The sequence below is a fragment of the Lolium rigidum genome, chromosome 1, assembly GCF_022539505.1.
Source record: "Lolium rigidum isolate FL_2022 chromosome 1, APGP_CSIRO_Lrig_0.1, whole genome shotgun sequence".
NCBI classification, from domain to species: Eukaryota; Viridiplantae; Streptophyta; class Magnoliopsida; order Poales; family Poaceae; genus Lolium; species Lolium rigidum.
The window spans coordinates 70,623,060-70,640,863 of NC_061508.1; the positions used below are offsets into that span (position 1 = coordinate 70,623,060).

At 44.3% G+C, this 17,804-nt stretch overlaps 1 protein-coding gene across 1 annotated transcript; it reads right to left on the reverse strand.

Annotated features, from left to right (window-relative positions):
• Positions 1-221: 221 nt before the first annotated feature.
• On the reverse strand, positions 222-11,641 carry LOC124646893 (ankyrin-2-like). The gene is made up of 12 exons (XM_047186938.1): positions 11,546-11,641; positions 9,591-9,696; positions 9,321-9,497; positions 7,662-7,799; positions 6,342-6,481; positions 5,537-5,623; positions 5,333-5,455; positions 3,945-4,088; positions 2,368-2,469; positions 1,064-1,234; positions 897-976; positions 222-522 (listed from the first exon to the last, which is right to left on the reverse strand). The coding sequence occupies exons 1-12, from the start codon at positions 11,639-11,641 to the stop codon at positions 471-473; spliced, it is 1,416 nt and encodes a 471-aa protein (XP_047042894.1). The 3' UTR covers positions 222-470.
• Between the last annotated feature and the right edge of the window lie 6,163 nt (positions 11,642-17,804).

A 17,804-nucleotide genomic window follows, 5' to 3' on the forward strand; every position in this document is an offset into this window, starting at 1 on the left:
GTACATACTTAACTGACACAAAATGTTTAGAGGCCAAACTTCCGCCACTTCTGAGCTTAATTACCCTCCCTAAGAAAGAATGACAGTGGGGTTTAAGAGTAAATTCGAAAAAAAAACAGGACCACAGGTAGAACAGTAAATAGAGATTGAAGTTCTGATCCAGAATCTCTAACCGATGCATGTAGCAAGAGGAAGGCAATGCCTGTAACAACATACGAATAGAGCAACCATCAGATGTCCCACACGAGTGCGCACAGACACACTAGTAGGTACATTATATCATACATGCCTGGGAGCGCAAGAAGTCCTACACATGCCAGAAACCTGAGACCCATTGTTCATCTTGGACTCATAAACATAATACACCGGTGGATCTTCCCAACTGAATGTCCTCACACACACAAAAAAGGAGGAACTAGATAAGTCAGTGTTGCTAAGCATGATGTTTCCTTTTCGGAGCAGATGACACTTCAGTGGTCTTTCAGGTTATCATATGACATCTTCAAGGAATGTAAAGCCTCCCTGCATAACCAGATTTGGATAGTTACAGCATGTACAAAAGCTGAAAAGCATATGGTGCACGCTTAGGTAATGCTCCTGGGGTTCCAACCACTATTTGGTAGGAGTATACAGGAATATCATAGCAAACTGTTCAGATCTTGTAGGAGTTCTGAAACATCCTATTCCAAATGACAGGAATTAAAATCGTCTACAGACGATGGGCTACATGTTTATTTTAGCTGATTTATTTAGTTCACCAGGTGAGTCAATACATGTGTTTTTATATGACAGCTATAGATAAGACATATTTTACCATTGAATTTTTGTGCGCTACAGATTTAGTGAAGTCCGTCCTTCCAAACTAAGACTTCAACATACAGAGAAAAGAAGGCTACCTTAAGGCATTCTCAATCTCAGTGTTCCCTGGGTCTAACTTGAGAGCATCAGCAAATGCATCACGCGCCTTTTCATAGTCCTGAAGACAGAAGGACCAAAGCATCATCAAGAAAGGATTTTCCTGCAGAAAATCCAGTCAAAGAATGAAATCATACAAAAAAAATACCTTTAATAGCATATGAGCAGCCCCTTCCCGGTAGCAGGCCTTCGGCCAATCACAGCGCTCTCGTCTGCAAATTTGAGCATCCCGCAAAGCTTTGTCTCCTTGACCCATCTTAAGCCAGCAAAGGCTCCTATTTGAAATCAATGTTAAATCCTCCAGGTTGTGAGCCAACGCCTACACCAAAAACAAATCATACCAGCAATGATCACGTTAGCTAATTGATACACCTAAACAATTAATTTTTCAGGGCGCCTGTATGAGTAGAACTTAACTGGCAAAACCTTTTTGAATGGGCCAAACTTGTTAGCTGCGCATGAATTATCCGATAAATCGAATTACCGATGGACAGGTTGCAGATTTTACTAGGTTAAGACTTAAGACATCCAAATTACAGCCTTTTTTATCTTTCAGAACTCAATGCACAAGGTCAGAGAAAGATGGAACGGAGGCCCTTGTTACTCTAAAAAAAAGGTTGAAGAGGGGTAGCTTTGCTACCCGTTAGGACAGCCTGCCCTTTACTTGACACTAGTGGCTAAAGGAACAACTAAATCTGCAGCAGCAGTAACAGGAAGTATGAAATGCTACTCCCTCCGATTCAAAATAAGTGTCAGGATTTAATACTAAGTTAGTACAACTTTTGTACTAAGTTTCCGACACTTATTATACATTGGAGGGAGTACAAAAAATGATTTTCAGTAAGGAGAAGAAACCCTCAGCGTTGTTTTTGTTAGCAGAAATGGGTGTGTGTACGAACCATGTTTGCGAGCGCGGAAGCTCGAACACAGGCGGGCGAGGACATATCACTATATCAGCATGCCACGCCTTGGTTCACAACACTGAAAGTCAGATTTGCATAAACTTTTAAGTGGCAGGAACAGATTTTCCACTTTGAAAACAAGACCAGAGGTGGAGGAATCCCTCGACATTTTGTTATAGGAGATGATGAGAAACTTGGTTGGTATTCGCCCACGAGGGGTCAAACCTGTCTGGTCTAGAATACAAGACAGCCACTCTACCACTGTGCTAAAGCTTAGTTCTCAAACAACATCCCTACAAATGAACACATTTTCCACTTATCACGATGAAAATGGCTTGCCATAACAAACCAGTCAATAGACTACTATTTTTTGATATATGACATGAATACACATGTAAGCCATATAATTGCCAACACATGAAGGTAATACTTTTTCTGGAACTACAAAACTTCTTTTTAAACTAGCATAACTGTAAACTAGGAGTGATAAGGTAATTGCCGACACTTATTATGGATTGGAGCAATTTGGAGGGAGTGAAAAAAAAGGTACCCTGTAGTAGATCCTTGCTGCAGTAATATAATCATTTCTCTTGTATGCTTTGCTTGCTTCTAACTTCAAATTAGCTGGATCCATTTTCAGAATAGGATCATCCTGTATCATTGATATATATTAGATACATCTGGATTGGAAGGTAGCAGATATAATCAGCCAACTTGATATTAGTTGGACCTATGTTAATTAAGTGTTTATTTTACATATCCTCCAGCGACCCATCCCACCCGAACTCCCAACACACACGACACATCCACAATTACTTCAAACCAATGAAAGGAACTATGTTACCCCGATGCTGATACTCCACCCAGCCACCCAGAAGCCATATCATAAATGTTTAACAATTTAGGAATTACCGCATAAACATGGGATGGAACATGTTTAGTATTCAGTCAGGTTTAAGTGATATTGTGCAAACTTCAAACTTTGCGCTCAAACAATTGAATGAGGGATGAGCGTACTAGAATCAAGGGAGTCTAAGGTGACATAATTGGGTGAATTTTCCCCTCAAGTGTTGAAAAATTATTTGAGGGTTCCCACCTTCTCCATGACCAGTAAACTACTGCATCCACCATCCATTCCTCATTAAACATGAACTATATGAGGTAAACATCGGACTATACTTCATAATAGGAAAGAATTAAATTTGGTATACTGATATAAAGCATTAGTCAAATCAATGGTACGTCATATTCCTGTTATAGACCCTTAAATCTCGATGAATTTATTAATTTACTAATCCATAGTTCATAGCAAACCAACTTCATCGTTGCCTTCAATAAAGATGATATGGAATGCGCCCTTGACTTTTATCGACTGGCTTTCAGCTTTTTAATTCAGGGGCAGGAGTTGAAAAATGAATAGGATTGGAAATGCTTCAGCACGAGAAATAGTTGCTTTCAAGTCAGGGCACACACTGAAGAATCTATATAATAGGAAATGCTCTACTGCAGGAACTTTTCAATGTTACATTGTCAAGACCAAACAATAACTTAATCTGTCGTGCAACTATGCTCTATTGCATGCGAATTAAGTGTTTATTTTTACATATCCTCCACCGACCCACCCAAACCCAAAGTGCCAACACACGACACATCCAGAACTACTTACAAACCAATGAAAGGAACTACGTTACCCCAATGCTGATACTCCACCCAGGAACCATATCAGAAACTTTTGACAATTTATAACTAATATGTGGAACATTGCTAGAAAGCAAAATTCAAATCATTACTTTGTTAGTATTTTCTATCCTGCTAGCTACTAGAACCTTAAGTGTCGATGAATTTATAAATTTATTAATCCATAGTTCACAGCAAACAAACTTCATTCATTCCTTCCAGAAAGATGATTTGGCCTACATGCATTTCAGCTTTTCAATTCAGGGGCATGCATTGAAGAATGAATAGGATAGGAAACACTTTAGTGCAATAAATACTTGCTTTCATCAGGGCGCACATTGAAGATTCTCTAGTATAAGAAATGCTCTACTGCTGGAACTTGTCAATGTTAGATTGTCAAGACCAAACAATAAAATAATCTGAAAAATAGAAAGTTGCTCTAGTTCATACCTCCTTTCTTGATTTTACGTGAGCAATTATCCCATCAATGCTCCAATCATGCACAGATGGAATACGAGAAGTTAGCGGAAATAGGATCTCAACGTCTACTCGGCTATTGAGAGACGCAGCAACTTCTATTGGCAGGCGTCCAAACTGTTAAGAAGAAATAGAGACATATTTTACTTGCAAGGGCAAGAAATACAAACATGAGTACAGAAAGGTATAAACGAACACAATGTACTCCAGTTCAAACGGTGAAAGCACCCACCAAAGTTAGGGCAGTATCACAGCAGCATCTTAACATAGGAGCCATAAGTGGCATAAACATCTGGCTAGAGCTGAACATGGAAATAACGAAAATCTCACCTATACACTCTTCTAATTTACTCCCTCCATCCAAAACTATAGATCAGCATGGGACCATGCGATGAACCTTTTGAGCCTTTGTCTAATGTTTTAATTTTATGAAAAATAAAAAGATCAAGCTTCAAATATAATGCAATCGGATTATTTGTGCAAAGTCCTTCGATAACAGAGTATTTTACTTTTACGGTATAATATGACTGGAAATCATAGTTAAATTTTGCATCAGACCATGAACGCTGAAGAACCCGCATTTGTGCATGAAGGAAATAGTATCCAACAGAGTACCAACCTATTCTAATTCATGTCAGATGCCACTCATTAGCCCTGAGGATTTGGCTGTCCTCACAACCACTTGTAGCGTCGCCACTATCCTCTCCCTGATAACAATACCGTCTTTTTCCCTCGCCCACACCTCTCCTACTACTAGATCCACCTTACCAAAGAAATTAATACATCATAGAAATGCTCAATTCATCACCATATGCAATGAGGAATAGGTCTTCCGGCAGCCACCTAAACTAAGTCATGCTCAAAGGTCTCCAGGCTATCACGCAGGCCAACAAGGATCGAGCACAGCCGACTTTACCTGAGCGTATGACAGGTCTCAAGTTCAGAAGGAAGGTATCCAGGCCACTGGAACATCATGATGTTCGAGCACTCCAGGATCTCTGTCCTACCTTCTAGCTCTCAGACAAGTTGTATAGCAAGGGAGGTAGAGATGTTTTCTGGTGTATACAATACCAGTGCTGCCCTGAGGCTGTCAGGACTTCCCAGGAAGGCATGCAGAAGGAAGACACAACAATCCATTGGAGTCTGAGTCCAAATCTTGTAACAGACCTAGTTTGAGTGGTATGGCTAGTTACAAGGGAATTACCACTATATATTCTCACCCTCCCAGATCCTAGCCAAATACATTCCCATCAGAACATTTTCAAGAAATCTGAATATAATAATTGCTTATCCAGTTCAATTTCCATTTGTGAAGAACGTGCACTACCCAGTACCAACAGAGTTAAGAGGTTAAAACTTACATCATCGGGGACGCTAGGATCAGCACCAGCCTTTATCAAGCACTTGAGACACTCAGTTAAGCCCTCAGTTGTAGCAATTATTAGGGGATCAGCACTACCAACACCCTTCAGATCAGCACCAGCCTACAAATAAAAAAGGTTGCAGATACCGCTAAATAAGAGCGTCATTACTTTCAGTTGGTTGCAAGAACAACGCATGCCAACCTCAATCAGAAGTTCCACACATTTCTGCTTGTGAGCTCGGAGAGCAATGATGAGAGGTGTACTGACAATGCAAACTGCTTTGTTAAGCTGACAAGGAAGATTAAGAAAATTAGCACTTGTGCATTTTAAAGTTGGTAGATGTGGAGAACAAAAAAAGAGGTATACACAAAATATGAACAAGTAGAACTATATTGGCAGAACACTGTTAAAAATATGTGGTCACATACTACACTAAGAAAAATTAGCAACCTTATATGATTGACATTAGCAGACAAAAGAAGTGGTATCAACAGAAACACAAATAGAACCATATTGCCAGAACACAGTTACAAATTTGTAATCTCATAATTAGTGCAAACATATAACATATACAGGCTGTTAGTGAACACATGACGTTAATCTGTCAAACCATAAACATCCAAAGAGTTTAGAAATAAGTTCCTTTGACTTAGGTAATGTAACCCAAATTTTTTAATCTACTCAAGTCATTTCAAGCACTCCCCTCCAATCATCCCACAGAAAAATGTTATCTGAGGGCTAGGTTGCCAGCACAGGACCCACAATTTTAAAGTTCTCACAGTCCCAAAGGTAAAACAGCAAACCACCTAATAGAACAAACGAATAGGGTGGCGGTTAGTTATGTCCACGGTTTAAAGTATTATTACCATTGCATCCAAAGTGACCATAGGCCATATTCAGTATATAATTGACCAAACTAGTGACTTCAGGCTGAACACAGTTTGGCTAGTTTGACCAATCAGTTATTCCAGACCCCTACCAAGTGAAATAATCTAGTGAGACTTACATCTGCATGGTGGTCCAACAAAATCTTCATAACATCATCGAACCCAGATGCAGCAGCAATATAAAGTGGTGTCCCCCAGTAGGAAAACAAATTGACATCAGCTCCTTTTAAGAGCAAGACCTTCACTATTTCACAGTGTCCTGAATCAGAAATACAGACCATGCAATAGATCAAAATTGTTAATATTGCACAGTTTTCACTGTTGTGGACAAGTATAATAATAGAGCATATCTACAACGATCTTTTTTTGTGTTTCCTCTTTATGAATAGGCAGTTCGCAAGCAAAAAAAAAAAAACTTGCATGTATCTTATCACTTATGTCTGTGAAAGGAACAAAAGACCTTCTGGTCGTCCAAATGTGATGTGCATCATCTCAAATGTTAAGAGGCACATCCGCACATTCTAAATTGAATCTGAAAAAAGTAGTTTAGTTTGATAGTAACTTTGGTTGTAACTACAAAACTAATGAGGACTAACGAATCAAGCCGATGACCCCAATGGTCAAAGAAAGTATATGATAGCAACCATGATCCAGATTGCATGACTAAATGGTCAGAATTGGTTAGAATAGTAGCTGCAATCAAATTTAGATTTTTTTTCTTTTCCTCATTGGTATATAAATAAATATATTATTTTTAACCTTAAGTAGGAATGGACTGTTGTCTATACAGCTCAATTTCTGATCAATTCAACTCACATAAGCAAGAGTTCTGATACTACCTAGCAAGGATTTAAAAAGGGGTTACGGAAATTCTGGACCATGACAGCAAAATTTTCTGGCAGATATCATCAGTAAATAGTTTCCTCCTATGTGGGTTTAGTTGAAAATTTGAACACAAAATTTAATTGAACTGATAACAGTCTGATTACAGAGTTTTGACTTTCCTAACAAGAACCATTATTCTCAAATTTAAAATTTAAATAAAGACGCGGGGTAGCATAATTACAACTTATATAGAAAAGTCTTGAAACTACAGGATAATCAGTTGGTGACTTTTGTAAGTTTGACTGCTCACTGCTTAGGTCAATGAACAGTCAGATGCTATCTAGTCTGTTAATGTAAAAAAAAAGTCATTTACTTGCACAAACATGAAGAAGAGATGATCAAGATCACTCCGCCAACTCATTCAGCATGGAGAAATATCTTGATACAAATACAGTACTATCATAAGTGGATAACTATGTGAAGCTTGTCCTAAAAAGATGCACAATCTTACTATTACATGGCTCATTCCCTATCTTTTAGCATATAATAAATAAAAAAGACGCTTGCAGAAAATAAAATAGATAACTGAACCATTAAAAAAATAGATAACTGACCTTCTGCAACTGCGAGATGGAGAGGAGTACCGTCTCGATCACCACCAGGCTTATTTGGATTGGCACCATGATCAAGAAGATACCTCACAGTGTTCACAGTTCCTTTTTTAACAACTGCATAACTCAGAGGTGTCTCACCTATCAGAATCATCAAGAAAATGAGCTTACCAAAACTGATATTTTAACAGCAAATAATTTTTGTTTTGCTATAGTATATGCTATAAACATACTTCATTTTGATGTGGCTCTGTAAGTGAAGCGTATAATGCTTATTTCGAAAGGATAAGAACCAAAAGAAAGCAATCAAAATAATAACACAAAACAAGGATAGAGATGTTACTCAATACGCACAAATAATCTTCGTTTGACTCAGCTTTGAAGAATTGGCATGGGCATTGGGCAGCATTATGTTCGGATGTTACAGTTAAAGAAATAAGAAACTACTTAATTAACACCCAGACTGACTCAATCATGCATACATAACGAAATAATTGTGCAGTTCAAAATTGATACGTCATAACCCTAAAGTTGCTTACGTAACTAAAGTAAACTATGGGATGCACAAAGAAGAGGATCAAGTTATGAATCATTGTTTTTTTTTGTTGGACAGCAAGTTGATGCATAGAGTGGACGGCAAGTGGGTAGAGGCTTTTTGAAAGAAGTATCACTCTGTTCCACAATATAAGCAGTTTTAGCAAACTAAAATAGTTTGCAAAAACAGCTTATTATATGGAACGGAGGTAGTAGATGATGCTGAAATTTGCAGTCAATGGTCTTTCTAAATGAAACATCTCTGTGTGAGTATATATGTCAAAACAGTGCATGTGATGCTGGTACATAATCCATATTAAAAAAAAAATTGTTAATTCCTTTTATGCTTCTGAACCAAGCCTATTTCCCCGTAAGTTAAGCAAAAGCCAGTGCCCATGATACAAACCATAAATGAAATAATGAAATCAAACTCCCTCCCCCTTTTGAATACGAAGACCAAGAAGCGTGGAGGACAACCTAATAGACATGTGAGTTAACGCTATAGGCTGAGCTTACACATGATACCATTATGCTTAATCCAGTAAGCTAACACCTAGGAAGCTGCCGATGCAATTGTGGCTGTAGTATATGATACCAGGACTTGAGAGTTCGGAGACAGGATTACATAGGGAAATGGATCTTCACAATCATGCAACATGCAAATCAGGTTACATTAAATTTGATGATCAAACGAGAAATTTAACTCATGCAGGTATCCTTGCCTTGATTGGAAGCATGAACCTGTCGATCAATCCATCACATGTTACAGTAATAAATTAAACCAACTCAATCAATTCTGCTACTCCCTCGAATCCATATTAATTGTGGCTGATTTAGTACTACTTTGTACTAAATCAGCCACAATTAATATGGATCGGAGGGAGTATATAATTCCCCTGCACAATCTTATCTTAACTAGTGAAAAACGTTTGATGAGATAAACCAAATCGAACAATCAGAAAAATCTGAGCAAGGCAAATGCTGCCCAGCGGCATATACCAACATACAAATTCGGAAAAATCCTGTGTGCGGCTGGAGTGCTGCTAGTCACCAACATACTAGACATTCGTTTTCTGAAAACGTAGGGGAATTTGCTTTCTCAGGCGATGGAAGAACAGAAGAGGCAACCTTTGTGGTCGAGGGCGTCGACATTAAATTGGAGGTCCTCGACCAGGTAGGCGCACACGGGTAACCTCCCGTGAGCGGCGGCGACGTGCAAAGCCCCACAGCCGCAATCGCTCGCGATCGCGCCCTCCACCGCCTCCCTCAGGCGACCCTTGCCGCCGTCCAGCGCCCCCGCCGTCCCTGCCACGCACACCCAAATGAGCGTCGGAGCGAGTTCAAAAGCGCGAGCAAGAGGAAGGGAAGAGCGGCGTAGAGCGCGCAAAGTGCACGTACTCTTGAAGAGGGGGAGGTCGCCGGCTTCGGCCGCCAGGAGGAGCTGCACGTACGGACGAGCCGAGTTGTGGTTAGGGTTAGCTCGCACGCGCGCGCTTGGGTGGTGCTGGGGTTAGGGTTTGGGGATAGCTTACCGAAAATGTCGAGGAGCGGCGCCATGGCGAAGGATAGGTGTGAGAATTGGGGGTTTGGATTTCGAATTTTGAAACAGAAGGGTGGGCTATATAGGCGGGAGGGGGGAATATGGGGAATTGGACGACGAGGTGGACCGGACTGAAGCGGGTGGACTGTGTCTGTGTGTGTGTGTGTGGATTGTGGAGGGCTTTTTGGCTTTGGGTGGTGTGGTGTGATCGAGTTCGGATGAAGCGTCGGTTAAGGTTCAATACAACATTTCTCTGAGAAGTCAATAAATTAGCCAGATGACTACAATAGTGATGCACGGTTGTGTAAGTGCAGTCGCTAATTAACTCTTTTAACTTAGGTGTGGTTTTTCCCTAAAAAAAACTTTGGTGTGGTTTCACAAAAAAAAAAATACTTTGGTGTGCAACTTCCTCCCAATTAAACCATTTCCCTTGTGTCGTTACCTCTAGGCGACGTGAGGGGGAGCAACCCTAACACCCGGCGCCGCCTCCCCCACCACCTAGTCCCTTCCTCCTCGCCATCCCCTAAGGCCGTTGTCAGCGAAGCCCTGCAGCACCGACGATGGAGCGGTGGTGATCTGCACGTGGGACCTCTATGCGGCGGAATGGAGGCAGGTCGTCGTGTGGGGGGCTGGCCTCTGCCTCTAGCAGTCTAGCTGCTGCTCTGCGGCTCTCCTCCGTCCCACCCTCCGCTCAGGCCCGTCGGCGCTTGGGTGGCCCGATGGGGGTGCTGCTCGATGCGCCCCTAGTAGGGTCCCTGGTAAGAGATTGAGACGGCGTCAACCTGGCGGTGGGTGGCGGGCGTTGGTTCTGCAAACTATGCTCTTCGGTAGCGTGGGTGGTGAGGGGGCAGTGGGCGTGGGTGTGGTGCGGAGGTCACCCCGTTGGGCCTCATGCATCATATCTGAAGGTGGATCCTCCTTGTGGTGCTCGCTTCACCTCCACCGCTCCGGATCTCGCTCTGGTGGCTGGTGGGTGTGGGCGGAGGTGGATGGATTGGGGGCAACCCTTGGCCAACGGTGGCGGTCATGACATCGACGATGCTGCCACATCATTCTCATTCTTGAAGGCGACATCGGGGTTTATCCCCTCCCTCCATGTCCCACCTATCTCGGGTGAAAACCCAAAGCTTCGGTTTGGGCAACGACGGCGCTCCGGCGTCATTCCCTCGATGGATGCGTCGCCTTGAGATAGCGGGGTGGTTGGCGATCTCGGCAGTGGTTGGTTGCATCTTAGATGTTTGCTCCTGGCAGCTTGGTCTGGTGTGTTGTGGTCGGTGTTGCGGATAGCGGTGATGTTTTGTGGGTGGCGGTGTAGAGAGGTGAGTGCTCGGACTCCTCCTCCCCGACAAAAGGCTTCCATTGCCCATGCGTGCTCAGGCATGTGCGGCGCCCTCCGATCCGGGGTGAGAAAGCAGGGAGCTTTCTTTCAGAGGTGGAAATGGATGGCGATGGGATGTTGCTTGGTCTTTGGAGGTTGACGATGGTGGGAATCCCTTAATGGTGTTTTCTTCACCAACTTCGCTTCCTATACAACCGGACTACAAGGATGGAAAATGGACACAAAGCTCAAGTTTCTCTTCATTTCCTTCCTTTTATGCTTGTTGTTATCATTTCTTGTTAGTTGGTTTCCAGCACTCTGCATCATAAGCACCATGTGCATCAGGCTCGGCGGTCTTGGCTACATCCTTAGCATCCTAGGAAGCATCGGGAACAAGAACCTGTTGCATGGGCGATGTACGAGCCATATGAGAAACAGGGGCGCGATGAACATGGGACCTCACCAGTGAGAACACCCCAGAGGCGAAGATCGCACATTCTGCGTGAAGCCGGCAAACTCAACATAGTTGGTGCCACCAAAAATCACCGGACAACGAGGAATGCTGACGTAGCCCGTCAAGGAGGATGCCATAGTGGATTGTTTCCTTCTAATTTCTTTTAGTCAACTCTCAAGCCTCATAACAGATCGAGCATGGCAAACAGGTCCTGACCGAGACGAAGAGGATCCCACGGAGCATGCCCCCGCAAGAGCGGCAGCGGCCAGATCCGCCCAGCCACGGACAGAGTCGGCCACCAGCGGTGAGGGGCAACATCGGCTTGAGCAGGGTGGGCACGGCCAAATCGGGACGGCGTCCTGCCAGGACAGGGCGGGTGCGGCCAAATCAAGCGACGGCCGGCCGAAACGAGGCGGGCACAACTAGATTGGGGCGACGGCCGGAGAAGGTCGACATGAGCGATGGCTGAACCTGATGGGAACGAGGAAGGTGGCCCGCACAACTCGAGGACGAGGACAAGAAGCAGAGCTCGATCTAAAAGCGGAACGACAAGCAGCAACACACCATCGAAAGAATTCAGCAGCGGTGGTGGTAGAAAGAGCACGGAATTGCAGCGTGCATGAGACCCTATCCTGGGCTCTCATATCATGTTGGTAATGAGCCACTATCATTCACATGAAGAACATATTAATAAAGGACGACCATACTTGTTCAACTTAAGAAACCCCTTATAGAATGTGGACACACAAGAAAGAAGACTACATCTCTAACACTTAAACCCCAGCTTGTCACGACTCAGTAATCCAAGTTGACTCGATAAGGTTGATAAGTTTATGAAGAAACTGTACAACATAATCAAATCATGGCGGAGTAAGAGTACAAAAATGATGGTTCATCATCTATTCATCTTCATGTAGATTTTGGCTAAGTGCTCATTCATCTTTTACATACTAGTATTTTTTTTCTTTAGTGTTGACTAAAGGATATTAACGAGTTTACCACGTACTCGCAACTCGACTCATTGAACTGGTTTTTTAACAGGCGAAAAGTTTCAACTCAGGTCAGCTCATTAGTGTCAGAGTCATATAATGTAGGGTTTGCGCATGTGATGCCCCAAATCTCGGGTACTGAAGTGATAAAACGTATTTAGCGGCCAAGCTTCTAGCGTTCCTCACTACGGGAAAAACGGCAGCTGCCGTGCAACCACCTTTTGCCGTGTGCTCGCACACGGTAAAGCTTGCCGTGCAACGAAAATCAAAACGCACGGCAATGAGGAGCGCATGGCAAAGAGGACCTATGGCACACGGCAAAGCCTCAGGAAAGCGCACGGCAATGAAAATCCACACGGCAAAGAGAACAAGGCGTTGCCGTGAGAGATCCTTTGCCGTGCGCAAGGCATAGTCGCACGGCAAAGGCTGCTTTGCCGTGCAGATTTTCCTTTTCCGTGTGCCTTGTGGCATTTTCTCTTTTTTCTTTCTATATTGTACTTATTTCAATGCTTATATTTATTCTTGAAATATGACAAGTACCACATCTTGATTAATGCAATGTTTATACCATACTTTTGCAATACGACAAGTACTCTAAGTCCTTACTCCCCCTCCAACATACCAGGGTTTCGGAGTAAATAAACCGCGTTCGGGGAATCTTCCAAGTGTTATCGCCTGAAAGAGAGAAATATCACACATGGGAGTTATGGCTTGCACCATTTGGTGAATCACACCTTCCACCACACTTTCACACATATCCTAGGTCAACATGCAAGTTTTAGTGGCATTCCGGTGCTCCGGCGGTCACCCCCCCCCCAAAAAACGGCGGTCTACGTGCCTCGGGGGGTCTACCCCCTAGATTTCACCGCACGAGGTTCCAACAACATAATTTTTTATAGGTTTAGTTTTGATTAGGCCATATACACATGGAAATCTAGGTTTGGCACACTTTGAAACATTATAGCCACCGGTATACCCGCAGCGGGACACTTCAGCCTACAAGTCGAGGAATCTTCCAAGTGTTATCACCTAAAAGAGAGGAATGTCACACATGGGAGCTATGCCTTGCACCATTTGGTGAATCACACCTTCCACCACACTTTCACACATATCATAGGTCCACATGCAAGTTTTGGTGGCATTCCGGTGCTCCGGCGGTCATCCCCCCCCCGAAAAGGCCCAAAAAAGGGAGGTCTTCCAATGGATGAAGGACTCCTTGTTTTCCCTGATGGGTTCGCAGCCAAATGGATGAGGGGTCTGAACATTGAAACGTTGCGAGTACAAGGACTGAAGAGTCATGACTACCACGTATGTCTTGAGCGGATAATGCCGGTGATGATTCGAGGCTATGTCCCTAAGAAGACTTGGCGAGTGCTAGTGAGGTTGAGTTTTTTCTTCCACTAGATTTGTGCTAGGGAGTTAGATACTAAAGTGATTGAGAAGCTGGATAAAGAGGCACCTGTGTTGCTTTGCGATCTAGAGAAGATCTTTCCTCCAGGGTTCTTTAATTCGATGCAACATATGATCCTGCACCTCACGGAGGAATGCTTAAAGGGGGGGGGGGGGCGAATTGGGGCCGTTGGCAGTTTCCTCCCGAGAGAGAAACACAAAAGCTTCGTCAAATGACAGGCAATAAATGCAAGATTGAAGCATCCATAGCCGAGGCAGTCCTGAACGTGGAGGTGGCAAACTTCACCACTAAGCACTATGATCCCAACATTCCCACAAAGCACAACCCGGTCCTCCGTTACAATTCCGCCAACAATGAAGATGTACCCAAGCTTAGCATCTTCATAGGGCTTGGCGGCAAGTCAAGTGGCTCGAAGCCGTACACAACGAATTTACATGCATGAGCGGGAGTTGATCCACTCATATATCTTGAACACCATGGTGGAAGTGAAGCCGTACATCAAGTAAGTGCTAACCATTTAGTTATTCGCAAACATTCACTCGTATGTTCGTGGCTAACTCTTCATCCGTTCATTGTTATAGACAATTCACGGCTAAATATTGGAGGTATACCCACATGGATCCTACCTCGTAAGAATCCAAGGATATTTTCGATAATGCCGGAGGTCACGGTTTCTGTAGCTGGTTCTGTGGTTTGGTACTATCCTATCCAAATTTTCTTGCACAGTGTCGACATTTCTCGGTCATTTCTTGTTCTAAACTTCTCGTGCTAATCTTGTAGGAAAGAACTGACAACGACATGAATCCCTTGCTACGAAAAAATCCTAGGGGCTTTAACCATTCCGTCGACTCGTTCAATGCTTATGACGTGAACGGGTATCGCTTCCAGGCCCATCAATACACAACAAGCCGTCCAAACAAGAAGACAATAAATAGCAGGGTGGTATGTCAAGGTGATGATGGGCTCCATTACTATGGAAGAGTCGGGGGTATATACGAGCTGAATTACGGGTTTGACAAAGGGCTAAATCCCGTCGTATTCAAATGCCATTGGTTCGACCCACGTCGCGTGAGACGGGATCCTGAAATTGGATTGGTCGTAGTTGAAAGAAGCTCTGTTTATAAGGGAGAGAACGTGTACATTTTGGCCACCCAAGCCTTCCAAGTATTCTATCTCCCGTATGCGTGCCGAAACCCGACAAAACGTCTACATGGATGGGATGTTGTGATGACGGTTCCTTCACGCATTAGGCCACCCCTGCCAAACAAGGACGATTACCGCCGCGTAGACCCCTCAACAAAGAGTGTTGATTTTTATCAAGAAGAAGGGCTCCCCGGTCATTTCACTATCGACTTGTCGGCCGTTGATAACATGGTCATAGACGATGAGCAAGAAGAAGATGCGGGTATGGAGGAAGACAATGAAGAATATGAAGCTGAGGATGTGTGTGCCGTAGAAGACCTAAGTTTGCTCGAGGCGTTCAAAGCAGGCCTTGACCTAGCTCCAAATGGACCACCTCCAGGTTTCATCGATGATTATTGGTTCGCCGAGCCTGATGAAGATGACGAAACATGTGGTCCAATTACGGATGTCGACATAGGCTACTAATCTATGTAGTTGTAATTGTGAGGCTATCCTATTTGTAATAAACTATGATCTATGTACTGAACTATGTGCTATTTGTAATAAACTATGATCTATGTACTGAACTATGTGCTATTTGTAATAAACTATGATCTATCTACTAATATTCATGTACTTATATATTTGCATTATTGTTGATTTCACTAATATTCATCTGTTTACATTGCATACTAATAAATCACTCTTTTCGTTGTGTTTGCAGGTGATTGAAACATGCCGCCAAGAAAAAGAAAGGGAGGTTTCAAAAAGAAGATCAAGGCCGTGGCTGAGCTTGTGGAACTTTCGAGTGGTTTTTCGCAGACACGTCCTACTAGCGCTCCTCCTAGCCCTCCACCACGGAGGAAGAATGCCCAGCCACGGCGACTTCGTACCCCTTCTCCTAGCCCTCCCCCAGCCGAGGATGATGATGAGGAGCACGGGGGTGGGGAGGATGAGGAGCACGGTGGGGAGGACGGTGGGGAGGACCTCGAGGAGGATGAGGGGCTGGGGGGTTTGCCACTGGAGCTTGACCCAGACCTAGCTTGGTATCCGCCGGCGAAGGAGGTGTATGTTGCAGCCGAGGAGAGGCTGCAACCACGGGACAAGAAGTCGTATAAGCGCGGGATTACGAAACTCCCCAAGCTAAAAACTTGAGCCTTCCGCGATGTTGTTCCTCGTGCCCGCTGGAAAGAGGTACATGCTGATTTTAGCATTCCATTATTGAAATTTTTATCATTATAGAAATTTTTATCACATGCATACTTATTTTGGCATTTCGTTGTGCAACATGTTCAAGTATGGTGGCCCGAGGAGGAAGCCGACACGTGAGTACTCGAACATCCTTGGAGGCCTAATTAGAAAGCATTTCCCTGGGATTGTCCATCTCCCTAGTGGTGGCCGCGATGTGGCTTGGACTTGGAAGCACTACATCAACGCCGAAGATCCTAGCGGCAAGTACATCAACATGCAAGAGCGGGTTGTCCGTGATGGGTTCGTTGCATAGAAAACAAAAAATTTCCTACCGCAAAGACGAATAAATCCAAGATCTAATCTATGGAAAAGCCAAGATCTAATCTATGAGATCGGAGCAACGAGATGGATATGAGACTAACCCTCGAAGATTCCAAATCCTACGAGATTAGATCTCGTTGTTGGTGTAGATGATCGTCCCGGTGCTGCAATCCGGCAGCACTTCCGTACTCGGTCGCGCGTACGGTGTCGATGAAGCCCTTCCACTCCCCGTTCCAGCGGGCAGCGGAGGTGTGGTAGATCTCCTCCAAATCCCAGCAGCACAACGGCGTGGTGGTGGTGGTGGAGGAGGAAAAACTGCAGGGCTTCGCCTAAGCCGAAGCATCGTATGGTGGAGGAGAGAAGGGGGGTGGCCAGGGTTTGGTCTGGAGGATGGGGTGCGCCCCCTGCCCCCTCCCCTCTTTATATAGGAGGGGAGGTCGGTTGGGGTGGCCCCCCACGCCCCCATCTCATCTAGGGCCGGCGTCCACAAGGGGGAGGGGGGAAACTCCCCCCCCCCCCAAGATGATCCCCCTTTAGGGTTTTGGGGAAACCCTAAGGGGTGGCCAGCCTGGGCCTTGGGGCTTGGTGCGCCTGGCCCATTAGGGCAAGGCAGCACCCCCTCGGCCCATCTTGGCCTCCCTAGGTCGTGGGCCCCATGGTGGACCCCTCCGGAACCTTCTAGAACCTTCCATTCCATCACCGGAAAAATTCCGAACTTTTTCCGAAACCTAGAAATCAACTTCCCTTGTATGAATCTTATTCTCCGGACCATTCCGGACCTCCTCGTGATGTCCCGGATCCCATCCGAGACTCCGAACAAACTTCGGTCTCCATCTCATATTCCGAATCTACTTATGCGACATCGAACCTTAAGCGCGTCACCCTACGGTTCGTGAACTATGCAGACATGGTCGAGACTCCTCTCCGAGCAATAACCAATAGCGGCATCTGGAGATCCATAATGGCTCCCACATATTCAACGATAACTTAGTGATCGATTGAACCATTTACATACGATACCAATTCCCTTTGTCACACGATACTTTACTTGCCCGAGGTTCGATCATCAGTATCTCCATACCTTGTTCAACCTCGTTACCGACAAGTACTCTTTACTCGTACCGTGGTATGTCATCTCTTGTGACCAAGTCACATGCTTGCAAGCTAATCAGACGATATTCCACCGAGAGGGCCCAGAGTATATCTATCCGTCATCGGGATGGACAAATCCCACTATTGATCCATATGCCTCAACTCACACTTTCC